The following is a 16,003-nucleotide window of genomic DNA, read 5'->3' as shown; positions in this document are numbered from 1 at the left end:
TCCATACTATTTTAACTAAATATAGTTACACGAGTAAATTAAACAATAAATTACGCGTGGCCTGGCCTTGGCCCTATCGATATGGCATATATATAAAGTTTATAAGAACTCCATTTGATAGTGATATAATCTACCAAGTGTATAATAAGATCCAATGATAGATGTAGAGGACTTAATGAGCTGAAAAGCTTTAAGCATACGTCAGCTCCATAGTGGCAAGAAGTTCCAGATGAAATAGGAAATATGATAGAAGCCATATCAACTCCATGAACGATAGTGTGTTGTGAGAGCTCCAATAATATAGAGAGAACTAACAAATTTAACAAATCCATATGATGATCCAATAGAGAAACACGAAGTATATACAACATTGCCAAAAATAGCTCTAACTTGCACGAAGAAAAAATATATATCAACGGTGTATCTCGCAAAATCCCAATGAAGAAATATTAGTCTTTGCCGAATAAAAGAAAAAGGAGAGCAAGATAATATGCCACATGATAGCCATCATCATATAGTCCAAGAATCCAGCTCCAATATGAAATCCAACGTCCGAGATACTGGAACCAATAACCAAATATAAGATGCAAGGAAATAACTAGATAATAAAGACCCCATCAGAATACTACAGCTGATATATCAACACTTTCCAACCATACACAAAGACGAAACCCCCAATAAATAGAAGCCATCTGTACCGTATCCGGAGAATAAAAGTCCCACCACAACTCGGAGCAAGGAAACCAACTCTATCACTTAACAGAAATATTGGCATCCACCATATAGAAAACCAATCATCCTCACAATACAAGAGGTTCACAAAACACCAACTGTCGAAACAATACCTGATACACCTCTTGCCACATGCAACATGAAATATGCGTATACTCTATAGCTATAATAACTACCTAATACAATCATCATACCAATATTGTGGCCACTGCATCCTATTAGAGAGGGGATGATACGACTGGTACTCAACCCCAGTCCCAGGCAATATTTCGATTCAGTACTTCCCAGTGTGAACCATGCACCATTATTTTCTGATTTCACCGGCACGGAGCTGAAATGCCGTTGTTGTGATCTTACACACAAAACCCAAAGCTTTTAGGGCTCTGGTCGCCCTATGACCATGACCCCCATACGGGTTGTCACCTAACTTACAGTGGTCAACCGTTCGACGACTGCAGATTGCTTCAATACCTAAAGCCAATCTAGGAGTGAATCTATATAACCACCCTTCGTGTCTAAACCTCATCGAGGTAGCACCAAGTTTGAAGGTTAAATCAGCATCCGGTTTTGCACTAATCAAATTTCTCTAAGGGCACTCCCTTATGTAAGAGAAAGCCCCTATATACATACAAGGTTAGCAGTGGCTTATCTTCAAGGCACAAAAGTGGAGAGAACACTCTATGTTCTTCTCCTCCACTTTGCACACACTCAGAAGTAGTTTGAAATACTAAAGAGAATCCAACACCACACTACATGTACGTGCTAACACTCATCTTCATTTGTGTATGTGGAGTGGAAAACGAGGATGGTTGTTGTTTTCTTAAGTCACTCATATCAATTGATTTTGTTATAGGTTGAGAAAGACCCAGATGAAATGTATGCTCAAATAACTCTTCAGCCAGTAAATTCTGTAAGCTTAATCACTGCTACAGTTTGATGGAAACTTCCTTGCGTAACATAATGCAGATTTACTTTGTGTTGCTAAGCTATCTCTGTGAAAAACCAGTTCCCCTAATTTGATTTGTCGAAATATTTTGAAAACTATGTGGTTTTTGAATTTTCATCATTTCTTCCATCTGGTTATATAGAAACTGATTTGGTCTCCTAACCGCTAGCTAGGCTTATTCATCATTTATTCCATCTCTGGTTTGCCACTAGACACCAATCCTAAGTTAATAGGCGAGAAGCACATTACATGTTCTAAATGTAAATATGTATAATAATTGCATGTAGGTCTTTTATGTCATTCTTAGTTAGACAATTATCTAGTTACTATCTAGTTAATATATTATAGTTACCTCCTAGTTAATCCTTAGTTATATCCTTGAACAGTGTTTCAGATGTTTTCAATATATTAATTCTTAGTTAGACCGTAATGAGATTAATTTATGTCCTTGAACAGTTACTGCAGTACATTATTATATATCAATAGCTGTAGAGGTTTGGTGTTTTGGGGTCAACGACCTGATGTTCTATTTGATAGAGAATAGCTACACTCTTCTTGGGACAAGAGTTGCCAACGTATCAAGTTTCTAGGGGTAAACTTGAATAAAGCCTTACGTAGTTCATTTCTATCTACTTATAGATATTTGAGCTGACCTTCCATATTTGCTCCAGGCCGTTTGTCAAGTGTAGATCCATATTGTGTGCTATCTTGATGATTTTCCATTACTCCTGATGTTACAAAGTTAATGTCTCCTTGATTTGTGCGTTGACTGAGCTTAAGGACTGCGCTGAATGATTAGCTTCCATATATGGCTGTAGCTGAGATTCGGGACGACCTGAGTTTGGGTCATCATGACGTGCTGGTAAAGTGGTACGAGTTGGTGGAGATACGACCTGGGTTGTGGACATGTGTGCTGTAGTGATATGAAATGTAGAACGGAGGGTACTTACACAACCCCCTTTGTTTTGCTTCTTGTTTGGATAGCTGAGGTGTGAAACTAAAAGTTAAAACAAAGCTTTTTAACACGTGTCCATCTGATGGGTTTTTTGTATTTTGGAAAAATGTGCGGGAACAGTTGGATTTGACCCATGGGCCTAAAATCGCGGCGGTTTGTGGGCGAGTTATGATTGTGTTTTTGGGAATACAAAATGTTTGTCTCTTCTCGAAGTTTGGGCAGCTCAGGGGTTTTGGTGTGCGAAAGGTTTTTCACTCTTCATTCTATCAAACAGTTGGATTTGTTGAATAAGAGGGGTTATAACATCCGCTTAGGGGATGTGTTGGAGCATTTCTCTGTGAAGAGATCGTTTGCAATGAACTTTAGTTTGCAGGTCGTAAGGGGGAAGTCTGCTGTGATTGTGGGAGTGAGTAAGGAGGAATGGGGGCATAGGCCATTGTTGGTTGTGGGTAATTACACCCCCGATGGGTGTGAGTTGAATACCCGCTCTGTAAAGTGGGATGGTATGTAGTTATTTTGTAGGTCGTATGTAAGTATTGTATGATATGTTGTACGTTCTGATATTTTTGTTTCCTTTTGTGAAGAGGTTTCCATTCTGGGTCGTCCCCAGCTTGACGTTATAGAAAAGTTTGTTTGTTTGAGTTGGGAGGAGAAACGAGCTGTCTTGGGGGAGGTTGCCCACTACTTTAAGAAGCATGGAGGGGAGAAGATCAACCGAAAGAAGGTGGAGCAAAAGAAGATGGCTCGTAAGCTCGTTTTTGACATATTTGATTCTAGCTCGGACGCTAAGATAGAGAGGGAGAGCCAAAAAGGCAACCTATTTCTGGAGTGAGAACGATTGGAGAAGCTGCTGATAGCCATTCTGCTTCTAGACGTGCTGAGGGGGGTGATGGTGACCAATCTGGTAGTGGTGTAAGTGGAAGTGCTAGGGGAGGTGGTGATGCTCCTACTTTTTTCCGGAGGCTTCATCTGAAAGAGGTGCCACGAGGTGGGTGAGCCCGAGGGGGTAAGAGGTCCGGCGAAGTCGAGGAGGAACCCTGGATTCGGGGAAGGTCGAACTTTTTCAGGTCGGGCTCCTTTGAAGAAGATGAACCTAAAGGAGCTGGCGGTTGATGTGGGGGTAGCTGATGCCCGGGGCAAGAAGAAGGTTAGTGAGACTGAGCCAACTGCCCAGAAGTGCAAGGGGTCGGATAGTGTGACCCTAAGTGACAAGAGTGGTGATGCCGTCCTGGACCGGGTGGTCAGCTACTACGACCCGGTGAGTGGGTTGACCAAGCTAGCTAGTGAAGAACTTGGATTATAGTTTCAAGTTTTCATTAGTTGTTGGAGGGCTGCTGGAGAGTGTTGCCCTAGATGGGGACAAGCTCCAGCTGGAGACTGGGAAGGATCTGGGGGCAAACCTGAGAGATATGGATCGCTCCTTGTGCTTCGTAATTGTCCATCCGATCTCTATTTGTGCTCTGTTAGTATCTTTCCGATCTGACTTATTTTGCTGGTTTGTCAGGTTCTGGCCATGTACAGGAAGCTGAGGGAGATGGCCACTATCTCCGACCTATACAAGAAAGAGCTAGATGCGGCCAATGAGGCTTATGATAAGTTGGTGGTTGTGCAAGAGGTGGAGAGGGCTGAAGTGATAGGGCTGAGGTCGCAGGTCGGGGACCTGGCTGGGAAGGTGGCTTTGCTACAACCAACACTTGATGCTTCTAGGGTGGAGGTTTAGCATTGGGTTAATGAGGCCAAGCGAGCGCAGGACGTTGCTAAAATAGCTTAAAAAAATACAACGACCTGGTTGATTTGGTAGAGAGTGAGGATGTTTACATTCTAGTGGATGACTTCATGGAACTAGACTGTAAATACAAAACCCTCAAGAGGTGGATCGAAAGTGGGGCTGCAACAGTAGCTGTGGATAGCGCTGTTGTAGATGCTAGTAGACGACCTGATCTACCATCCGACCTTGGTGCTGCTGCTGCTACTCAGCCCATTGAAGATGTTGCCACCGAAGTGTTGAATGCAAGTGGTGATCCGGCTAGTAGCTCTGTTGGTGAAGAGGGCTGCCAACTGGAGCCCTTGAATGTGGAGAATCTTTCTTGTGTTAATTGATCTTGTTCTTCTTGTAAGTTGTTTTGAGTGATGGTGGATGAAGTATTTAAACAATATTATCTTTTGTGGTTGATACTGATACTTCTATTTTTTGATGGGGATGCTGAGGTCATTTTTCGGGGAAACCTGGGGGACCCTAGTATCTAACCAAATTTGTGAGAAGTAAAATATTTAAATTACTTACTTGTTCTGTATTGATATTTGTCTTTTGAATTTGCATGCGTGTGATTGTTTTTCCTGTGTTTTGACTTATTGTTTGACGCTCTGTGCTGCATAGTAGCAGATTTTGACGACTTGTTGAACTGTGGTAGATCGTCTAATGTTCGAAGGTCGTAATTGTTTGGTTCACGACCTGAGTGTAGCTGTCACCTAGGTCTCCTCGTGTGTGTTGATTGGGTCGTTCTTTTTAGGGGAACTTCTTATTGACTGATAACTAGCCTTTGAATGGTACTTATAGTTGAGCCAAACTTAACCCTTTTCCAAGGCCTTAAGTTGGCTTTGGGTCCTTTTGGGGGTCCTTTATGTTTGTATTTGACTGATGATTGCGTGGCAATTACAGTTGAATCATGCTTAACCCTGGAGTTGGTGTTAAGTTGATTTAGAGTCCTTTTAGGGGACCTTGGGTTGGATTTAATTGGTAATTAACCACTGCATGGTAATTGTAGTTGAGTCGTTCTTAACTCCGGTTGGGGTATACGACCTGACATTGTGATGTCCCAGATCGGGTAGCTTAGTACAAGATGCGTGGTACTCATGTAATGTAAAGATGACATTTGTACGCGAAATGCTGATGAAATTTTATTCATATTGACTGATACATCTGAAGAAAGATTATTGATAAAATCGCTTGAGGAGAGCTGTGTTCCAAGGTCGGGGAAGCATATCACCGAGCTGAGTTTTGATCCAGTATGCTCCATTACCAATGACTTTGTCAACAATGTAGGGGCCCTCCCATGTTGGGTCGAGCTTGGCTGGAGTTAGTGTCTTTTTGAGGACTAGGTCGCCAGCTTGGAAAGATCTTGGGACGACCTTCTTGTTGTAAGATCGTTGGATTGTTTGGTGGTACCGAGCTAGGGATATTGCAGCTGTTTCCATTTGCACTTCTAGGAGATTGACCTCTTTTGCCAAGATGTTGTCATTGTCTCCTGATTCGACGATGTCAGAACATGTGGTTGTGATTGTGAGCTCTGATGGTATGACTGCTTCTGTTTCGAAGCAAAGTGTGGAAGAAACTCATTGGTACTGGCTTTGGCTGTTGTCCTGTATGCCCATAGAATGTTCTCGAGTTGTTCTGCCTATTGGCTTTTCTTGCTCTCCAACTTCTTTTGGAGATTTTCTTTGATTGATTTGCTGGTAGCCTCTGCCTGACCATTGCTTTGTGCATATCTAGGTGTAGAAAATGCTTGAATGATGCGCTATTTTTGTAGAAATGTCTTGACTTGTGAACCAGCAAATTGGGTTCCATTGTCCATGACAAGGGTGTAGCGTAGACCAAATCTTGTAATGATATTGGTCCATATGAAGTTGATGACGTGGACTTCTTTGACTTGAACGATTGGGATTGCTTCAACCCATTTGGTGTAGTAATTTGTGGATGCTAGGACGTATTTGAGTCCTGTTTTCTTTTGTGGAATGAATGGTCCCATGATATCTAGCCCCCATATATGAAAGGGCCATGGGTTGGCTATGTTGATCAATTCCCGTGCCGGACTTAGATGGTTGTGTCCAAATGTTTGACATTGGTGGCATCTGAAAACGTACTTCTTTGCCTCGATGTGCATGTCTGGCCAATAATACCCTTGGGCAATTGCTTTATGAGCAAGAGATCGTGCTCTTACATGGTTGCCACATTCACCTTAATGAATTTCATTGAAGATGAGTTGGCCTTCGCGTGGAGGTATGCACCTTAGGTGGGGTACTCCTGCAGATTTACTGTCCGTTGATTATGGTGTATCTGGGAGCTCGGAATTGTATGGCACGAACGTTCTTTGCTTATGTTGAGAGTTCCCTATGTAGGATAAATTTCAGAAATGGGCCTATCCAAGATTGAGTGATCTCTTCTTCGGATGATGGTTAAAAGTCTGTGAAGATGTTGACACTTTCTTGCTGGTAGGTTGGCCTTTCCAGGATGTCATTGTAGCCTGTGCTGGGATATGCCTCTTGGGTTTTCGAGGCTAAGAAAGCCAAATTGTCTGCATGTCTATTGTCTTCTCGGGGAATGTGTTCCAAGGAGAATGCTTTGAACGAGTTGATGATGTCATTGACGACCTGAGCATACTTGGCCAGGTTTGCTCCATTTGTTACATATTCTTTGGTGATCTGCTTGACGATGAGTTGTGAGTCATTGTGAGCTTTTAGCTTCTTGACTTGTACCTGTTGTGACATGCGGAGGCTTGTGATCAATGCTTCATATTCTGCTTCATTGTTTGATGTTGCGAAATCGATCTTGATTGACTTTTGTAGCTGTGTTCCTTCTGGTGAAGCTAACACAGGCCCCAGTCCACTACCTTTATTATTGCACGCTCCATCTACGTAGAGGTGCCATGTGTCTGGGGTGGTTGGTTGATAGAATGTAGTGATGGTCTCGGATTCCCAGTGGACATCTTGGACAGGGAACTCAACCAGAAAGTCAGCAACGTCCTGGCCTTTGCTAGACATTTTGGGAACAAATTCGATGTGATGCTCACTAAGTTCCTCAGCCCACTTGGCCATGCAGGCTGTTTTGTTGTTGGAACTTAAGATATGTTTGATGGGTACATCCGTGATGACCTTGATCCTGTGAGCCTAGAAGTAAGGTCGGAACTTTCTAGCAGAGTAGAGCAAAGACAGCATTGTTTTCTCTAATGCTGAGTAATGTTTTTCTGCATCTGCCAATGTCTTGCTAGTGAAGTAGACTGGTTTTTCAATTCCCTCGTTTTCCCGAAATATGACCGAGCTGATGGCAAAGTCGGTAGTTGCGAGGTAAAGCCCCAGTGTCTTTCCTTCAGTTGGTTTGGACAGGATGAGCGGAGTTGATAGGTAAGCTTTCAGGTCGTTGAAAGCTTTGTGGAATTCGTCTATCCATGTGAATGTTGCGCCTTTCTTTAGTATTAATTTGTAGGAATCGTCTACACTTGTCAGATGCACGTGAGATGAATCTGTTGAGGGCTGAAACCATGCCAGATAAGTTGTAGATTTGTTGTTTGGAAGTTGGTTCTGGCATTCCAAGGAGAGCTCGTATCTGTTCTGGGTTTGCTTCGATGCTCCTTTGTGAAACGAGGTATCCTAGGAATTTCCCTGAAGCTACCCCAAATACACATTTTGCTGGGTTGAGCTTCATTTTGTTTTGGCACAATCTTTCAAAGGCTTCTTGTAGGTGAGAAATGTGATCTTTAGCCTTTTCGTTTTTGACTACCATGTCGTCTATGTAGACTTTCATGGTGTCGCCCAACAAGTCTTTGAGCATCTTTGTGACTAGTCTTTGGTAGGTTGCACCTGCGTTCTTTAAACCAAATGGTAGGACATTGTAGCAGAACGTTCCTTGTTCGGTTATGAAGGACGTCTTTTCTTGGTCTTCCTCTGCAAGTGGTATTTGATTGTACCCACTATATGCGTCCATGAACAATAGGAGTTCGTGTCCGCAAGTTTGATCTACCAGTATGTCAATTCTTGGAAAGGGGAAGCTGTCTTTGGAGCAATGTTTGTTGACTTTTGTGAAGTCTATGCAGAGTCGTACCTGGCCGTTCTTCTTTGGAACGGCTACGATGTTAGCTAGCCATGTCGGGTACTCGACTTCTCTGATGAATCCCACATTTTTTAGCTTTTCTATCTCTTCATTGATGGCTTTCTGAAATTTGAGTGCCAGTTTGCGAGGTAGCTGTTTGATAGGCTTTACATTTGGATTAACATTTAATTTGTGGCAAACGACTTGTGGGTCGATTCCAGGCATATCGATATACGACTAAGCAAAAACATCTTTATTAAGAGATAGAAATTTGACAAGTTGCTCCTTGAGCTTGGGGTCTAGATCAGCCCCTACATAAACAAACTTTGGGTCATCATTTGTGCCCAAATTGACTTTTTCTCCTCGTTCTATTTGTGCTTACCTCCCCTTGAGCTTGTCTGCTTCTAATGTTTGGAGGGCTGGAAGCTTGAGGATCTTGCAGCTTTGGGCTTTCTTTTGCTTGGACGACCTGAGGTTTGGCCGTAGTTGTTGTGATGATTTGATTGCATCTATGAGCCTCTAGTTGGTTGCTTCTAAGCTCCATGATGCCTTGGAGTCTGGGGAACCGCAACACTTAGTGCAAGGTGGACGGAACTGCTTGGATCTTGTGGATCCACCTGCGCCCTAGGATGGTAGTGTAGGACGACTTAACATCAGTCACGCTGAAACGTGTTGAGGTTTTGACCATGTCCTCTTTTTTGCCAATGGAGACTGGTAGGATGACGTCTCCAATGATATCTGTGTGGTCTCCGTTGAACCCATAGAGTGGTGCGTTTGATTCTATCATAACCGAGTCTGGCAGGTGCATGTCTCTATACGTTTGATAGAAAAGGATGTCGCAGGAGCTGCCTGGATCGATGAGGACTCTTTTGTCTGTCCACCTATTGATTTTGACGTGCACTACTAGGGCATCATTGTGGGGTCGGCACACCTTGTCTAGATCGTCCTCCGTGAATGCTATGGAGATCGTTGATTGAGAGCTGGTAGGAGTGATGACTTCAGCTTTGTAGGAGAGGTGGTAGATTTCTTGCAGCGCGCCTACACGTCTGCGCTTTTCTCGACCTGAGGTTTTGTCGTTGGAGGTGTCTGTAATCATGTTGATTACCTTTTTCTTATCGTGGTTGGAGGAGTGATGTCTCCTGTTGTGCCTCGACCGATCTGGATATTTAGATCGTCGGGCTGTTCTACTTCTGCTCCTGTTGTTAGCAGATCATTCATGGCTTTGGCTCTTGCTTCTGTGGCAATTAGCATTCAGCTTATGCCTGAGGTCGCTTTGGCAGGAACTTTTTCAGTTTTCCCTCTTCGACTAAGTCTTGGAGGTAGTGCTTGAGGCTCCAAGACTCATCTATGTCATGGTGTTGGAGTTTGTGGAAGTGGCAGTATGGACGTCCTTGTATTGCTATTATGTTGTTGATGTTGGGCTTGAAGTACGGTGCTGTATAAATATTCTTCAGGATCTGACTTGGCGTCTTGGAGAAGTTGGAGAATTCCCGTTTTGTGTAGGAGGGCTTGTGGGAGCTGGAGACCTTGTTGTTGTTGGTGTTGTTGCCTGAGTAGTGATTATTTTCTTTAGGTCCTCGCTTGTCGCTTACTGTGATGACTTCTTTGCCCTTGCGTTGGGCCAACCATTCTTCGTACTTGATGTACTTGTCAATTCTGTGGTACAGGTGGTCTAAGCGTTCTGGTTTGTTGCGCAGTAGAGACCCTGCTAGGTCGGAGTCGTCTAGGAGGGCGTTGGTGAATGCAGAAGTGGAAAAACTGTCCTTTGGGCCTAGCTCCATTGATAGGAGTTCCTTCTTAAAACCTCCTAGGAAAGCGCGGATCGTTTCGCCATGTGCTTGCTTGAGTTGAAATAAGGAGTCCAGGTCGGTTTGTTTCTTCCTGTTGTGGACGAACTCTGTTGCGAACGTCTAAACTAACTTGTCGAAGTTGCTGATTGAATCAGGAGTGAGCGTGTAGAACCATTCTAAGGCTCCATTTTTCAGGCTGGTTGGAAAGAGTTTGCACTTCAGGTAGTTGTACTCTAGAGCGCTGTATAGTGTAAGGATCTGGATGAAACGAGCTACGTGCTGGCCTGGACATGAGCTACCATCGTACAGCGGGAACTTTGGTTGGATGAATTTTGAGGGAGGCTGCTTGTCCCTGATTTCAGTGGTTAATGATGACGCTTTGTACGTATGGAGTATCTTCTGAGCGATCTGGATCACGCTGGCTTTGTCGTTTGACTTCTCCAACCTTTGGGCGAAGTCTTCTAGTCTTTGATTGGTGGTGGTGGTGGTGGGGTTTGACGACGCGTTGTTCTCAATCGCGCCCGGAGTCTTTGTTGTTGGCGTTGGAGGTGGCCTGTTCGTGCATCGTTTGGTTTTCTTGTTGTAGGGTGATGAAGGCCTCCTGGAGCGTCTTCATCTGGTAATATTTGAAGTGATGGGTCCATGGTGGTTTTTCTGACCAGCTTCGTGGGCCTGAGAAAAGAGTGTGTGTTCTTTTCTTAAAAAAACAAACTGGCAGATGGTGCCAATGTAGAGGTTTGGTGTTTTGGGGTGAACGACCTAATGTTTTGTTTGATAGGGAATGACTGCACTCTTCTTGGGACAAGAGTTGCCTACGTATCAAGTTTCTACGGGTAAACTTGAATCAAGCCTTACGTAGTTCATCTCTCTCTACTTATAGATATTTAAGCTGACCTTCCATATTTGCTCCAGGCCGTTTGTCAAGTGTAGATCCACATTGTGTACTATCTTGATGATTTGCCATTACTCCTGATGTTACAAAGTTAATGTCTCCTTGATTGGTGAATTGACTGAGCTATAGGACTGCACTGGATGATTTGCTTCCATATATGGTTGTAGCTGAGATTCATGACAACCTGAGTTTGGGTTGTCATGACGTGTTGGTAAAGTGGTACAAGCTGGTGGAGATACGACCTGGGTTGTAGACACGTGTGGTGTAGTGATATGAAATGTAGAACGGAGGGTACTTACAATAGCAATTCTTTAATAGTTGTTTGAGCTCTAATATTTTTCTTATTTGCTTGGTTCGGTTCTTTTCAGGCAAAGGTTGATATGAGGGGGAACTGGAGGAAGAGTTGCGTAAATTGAACATATCAACTCTTCTTGTGAAAAAGGACTTGCTCATGAGTGAGCTGGTAAAAAAACGTGGAAGGAGCAATTCTTACACTAGGAACACTGGAATCGAGAAAAAGGGTTGCTAAACAACTTAAACTTGACAACAAACTAGTTCCAAAAGCAAGTTATGGCAGCTGATAAAGCCGTGGCATCGTCAACCACTCGAACACCAAAGTATTCCTACAGGTCTTTCAGTTTTTTTTGTCAAAAACGATGCATGTACTGCAATCCAACAATTTCAGAGTTAAATTCTGTTCATAAAGACGGCGCTGGAAATGCTTCATGTAAGTGTGTAACACAGTTTACATTGACTTGTATCTCAAAAAAAACAAAAAACAAACACCGCCCTAAACCTTCAGGCTTCAGCATATAAAATTTTATCTCAATCCCAGTTTTTTACACCACCCGTGTGTTCTAGTATGTAGATGTTCATCACAGGTCTAAAACGGTTTTTAGCTATTTCGATCTACAGTCCCGACTGTGCAACTTTGATATGCCTTTTGTTTGCTAACGATACTCCTTTAGGTTGGGCTACCTAGTCACCAATATCCTCTGATTGAGAAAGAACCAATCATTGTAGCAGCCCATCATCACTCATCTGCTGAACTTCAGAGGGCGATAGAATTCTAATGCTGCGGACACAAGTAACAAATTCCCTGCAAGAGAAAAAAAACGATTTAATCAAAGAACCGAGACAGCACTTTAAGACCGCTAACCAAAGTGGATGATCTTACACGTGCTTAACTGCTGTTTTCAACTAACAAAAAAAGCTACAGGTGAACCTATATGGAGTTTAGGTTCCGTTGTCTCTGTCTAATATACTGCAAGAACTCAGCTCGTATTACCTCTATTTTGTTTGAAATCAATTCCCATCAGGAGGGTTCTAGATTAATAATTCTTTTCACTATAATTAAGAGCACTGCAAGCCTGCTATATGATTGTAATGATGGCTATTGCCTTCATTATTAATACGAGGAAATAGAGACTTACTCCCATGAATCATCCCCCACAAGAAGAACATCATTCTCATAATCCACATAAACGAGTTTCTATTCAGAGCCTCTTGGATCATCAAGCAGTCCTTATATCGGGTAACATCGATCTACCTCCCAACTGACCCCGTTTTTTGTACCTGTGAATTGATAATACTAGTAGTTAATGTCAAAGGACGAGCAGAAAAGGGGCGAAGAGGGGAGAGAAAGAGAGAGGTGTTTGGGGGGGGAGGGGGGGTGGGGGTGCCCTTAGGAATATTCTAATGCATGAAATACATCATGCGTTACTAAATATATAAATTTATTAGTCACAGTCTCAATCACACCTTGGGATATGTTCTTAGAGGTGAAGATACTTGTTTCCATGGTGCACCTTGATGGAAAACGCTGGACTCATCAAAATCCACATTGCTTGAAGAAGTACCACCAGAGTTGTCTTGAAACTCTTGCAGATAGAAACCATGAGAATCAGCAAGGCTAGCTGTCGTGATTTGAGACTGAACATCCTGGCTCGAACTTCCCCATAAAAAAAATTTGATTCTTAAACTGGCATTTCCCAGTGAACCAAATCTATCTAAGAGAGTGCTTGAAACAGAAGGATCAATAATTGTTCCTTCATCTTTCGTTGATCCAAAAGGAAGACCGTCATATATCTCACTATGTTCCTTACTGTCCTCGGAGAGATCTCTCAACCCACACGAGTTAGTTGCAATGAGTAAGGTGCTTGTATCTTGCCGAGGAAATTGAGTAAGTTCTTCTGCTTGAGAAAAGAATTCATCTCTGGGCCGACAATTTCTTGATCAAATGTAGGCATTGTCGGGTTTACTAAATTTGGGTAATGTCACACCCCAAATTTCCTGACAATATTTAAAACAGTGATATTCAATCATCTGGAAACCCGGGGTGCAACAAAACCCAATACCCTGTTATCAAACACGATATAAAAAAAACTAAAATCAAAAGAAAACTAAAAGGAACAACTCTTCATCACATTATTAAACTACAAAGAAACTAACTAACTCTATTACATCTGTCTCAAAACAAAACCGTACACTTCAAAAAAACTTAAACCAGAAAACTCCAAGAGCAACTCCAAATCACGTGTCCTCAACCACTGCACTCCACTATCTATGTTTCCAAGAACACACCCACATTGCAAAATAAAGCAAACATGGGTCAGCAAATTGAATTTGCTGGTATGAGTAAGACTAAATATAAAATAGCAATACATTCATATCTTTCGAATAAAGAAATATACTATTCAATCATTTCAACTTGGAAGACAAGTTAGTTCTGTATTATCAAAATGGCATACAGTTTCTTCCCAAGTAAAATTTCAACCCCCAATATACATTTCCTAGAAATCTCAGATAACAGTATTTATCATGCTCAATTTCCAAAATAACTCACAATATAATTTCCACTTACATTCAACTTATTACATACACATATGATAACTTATTTAAATATGAGTTTGATACACTGTACCTTTAAGCCAGCACGTTGTCTTAGGGTAGGACAACGTCTCTGCATAAAAAGTTAATAAGTTCTACCCTCCTGCAAAACAAAGTTAGATTTCCCAAACGTAATCATTTATAGTATACATTTATTTTACTCTCACTGCAACCATCATGGGTATATATAATATGACATAATATATTGCCAATATTAACTAACAATCATATCACACTACCATATCCTTCATATCACGCTAACCATATTCACATTTCTTCGTAAGAAATTATATGTATCATATCATAATATATCACCACTAGGGACTACATTCATCCCTCATGAGTATCAACTCACACAAACCACGTATACATTTTCTTGTAAGAAATCATGTACATCACAATACATAAATATTCATATGCAATAACTCAGTCACATGTAAAATCAATGTTTTACTTTAATATCACTCGTCTACTTATGGGAACGAGGAAAAAGTCACAACCAGGGAGTACATTCATCCCTCGTGAGTATCAATTCACACAAACCACATAAACATTTATCATAAGAAATCATATATATATCATATGTAATAGCTCCATCACTCGTAAAATCAATATTTTACTTTGCTTATTAATTATCTCGTTGACTCATTTATTAAAAGACACAGTCTAACCTTTAGTTCCTACTCCACGATTTGCACTACACACATTTGCCGAATCACACATATCGGTGTGCCTCACTCACACTGAGTACCACTACAAGACATATGTCCCAAGCGGGGATATCGCCTCTAGGAAACATATTTTCATCTTATAAACTCATAACTTGTGAGTCGCAGCCATCTCTGGGTTTTCCATACATATAATCACAAAGCCTCCTTTGGGCATAACAAAATATCAGGTCATTCATGGCACATTCAATGAATACCTTGGGTCATTCCCGCCACATTCAAGGAATACCCATCATAATACTAACAGGTCATTCATGGCACATTCAATGAATACCTTAAGTCATCCCTCCACATTCAAGGAATACCTATCATAGCACTAACAGGTCATTCATGACACATTCAATGAATACCTTGGGTCATTCCCGCTACATTCAAAGAATACCCACCTACATTCCAGTACATTCAAGGAATACAACCAACCCGCAAGGCAAATGAATTAGTTCCTCTCTAATGCGGCTTTTCACATGACATCATTAGTCATAAATATTTCATTTCTTTTCTTTTCATCAAAGAGGCGTGGAGAGATCTAAAGATGTGGACGACACATTAAATTTTCACCGGACACTTTTACACCAGATTTTTAGCACTCAAGAGTTCTCATTTATTATAATATTTTCATTACAAAACAAATATCATCTCAAACAATAGAATCATTACTTAATATTCCAAACACAATAACTAATCAACTCACCTCATTATCAATTATATAAATCATAGATATCAAAAGGATCAATTAGGAATAACGCATTAGTTAAATGTTTCGTGAATATATTTTAAACAACCACAATCATGTACACAATTAAGTACTAACATTGTACATATATAGTTATCACAATAACTAATAACTAATAAGTAATATATAATATAGTGGCTGCACTTTTGCTCAAAGCTGCCTACGTATCCAAATCTTTTAAGATTGGAATTAAGCCTTCGTAGTTCTTATCAGCCACATAGTCAATGCTATAGTTTTTCCAACATTCATCCAAATGACATATAACTTAAATATTTAGAAACTAGGGTATGTAGACATACTTTTTCATGTAGAGCTCGAAGTCCCAACCTCATCCCATCTAGAAGAAAACTTAAGTTGAAAACGGTAATAATCCTAATTTTTCAGCAAACTAGATTTTTGACGGACTATCTTCCGAATGACACAACACTTTCCAAAGGTGTCCAAATACATCGAGGATTTTTGCGTTGAAAAGCTAACACATAGAACTTACTTTCTTATGTTTTACAAAAATACTCAATCTCATTCGAAATGTTTG

The 16,003-nt window shown here is 41.3% G+C and overlaps 1 protein-coding gene and 1 long non-coding RNA gene across 2 annotated transcripts; both read right to left on the bottom strand.

Annotated features, from left to right (window-relative positions):
* Nucleotides 1-6,806: 6,806 nt before the first annotated feature.
* LOC147492895 (uncharacterized) lies at nucleotides 6,807-7,445 on the bottom strand. Its single transcript, XM_086567685.1, has one exon. It carries the CDS (start codon nucleotides 7,443-7,445, stop codon nucleotides 6,807-6,809), a length of 639 nt encoding a protein of 212 aa, XP_086423811.1.
* A 4,352-nt stretch (nucleotides 7,446-11,797) lies between these two features.
* LOC147492894 (uncharacterized) lies at nucleotides 11,798-12,820 on the bottom strand. Its single transcript, XR_015198574.1, has 2 exons — nucleotides 12,552-12,820; nucleotides 11,798-12,217 (listed from the first exon to the last, which is right to left on the bottom strand). It is a non-coding gene; the product is annotated as an uncharacterized LOC147492894 (long non-coding RNA).
* Nucleotides 12,821-16,003: the final 3,183 nt, after the last annotated feature.

This window comes from Coptis chinensis, chromosome 6 (assembly GCF_015680905.1).
Source record: "Coptis chinensis isolate HL-2020 chromosome 6, ASM1568090v1, whole genome shotgun sequence".
NCBI lineage: Eukaryota > Viridiplantae > Streptophyta > Magnoliopsida > Ranunculales > Ranunculaceae > Coptis > Coptis chinensis.
Note: the sequence above shows the minus strand (reverse complement) of the source record. Positions and strands in the feature narration are given on the sequence as shown.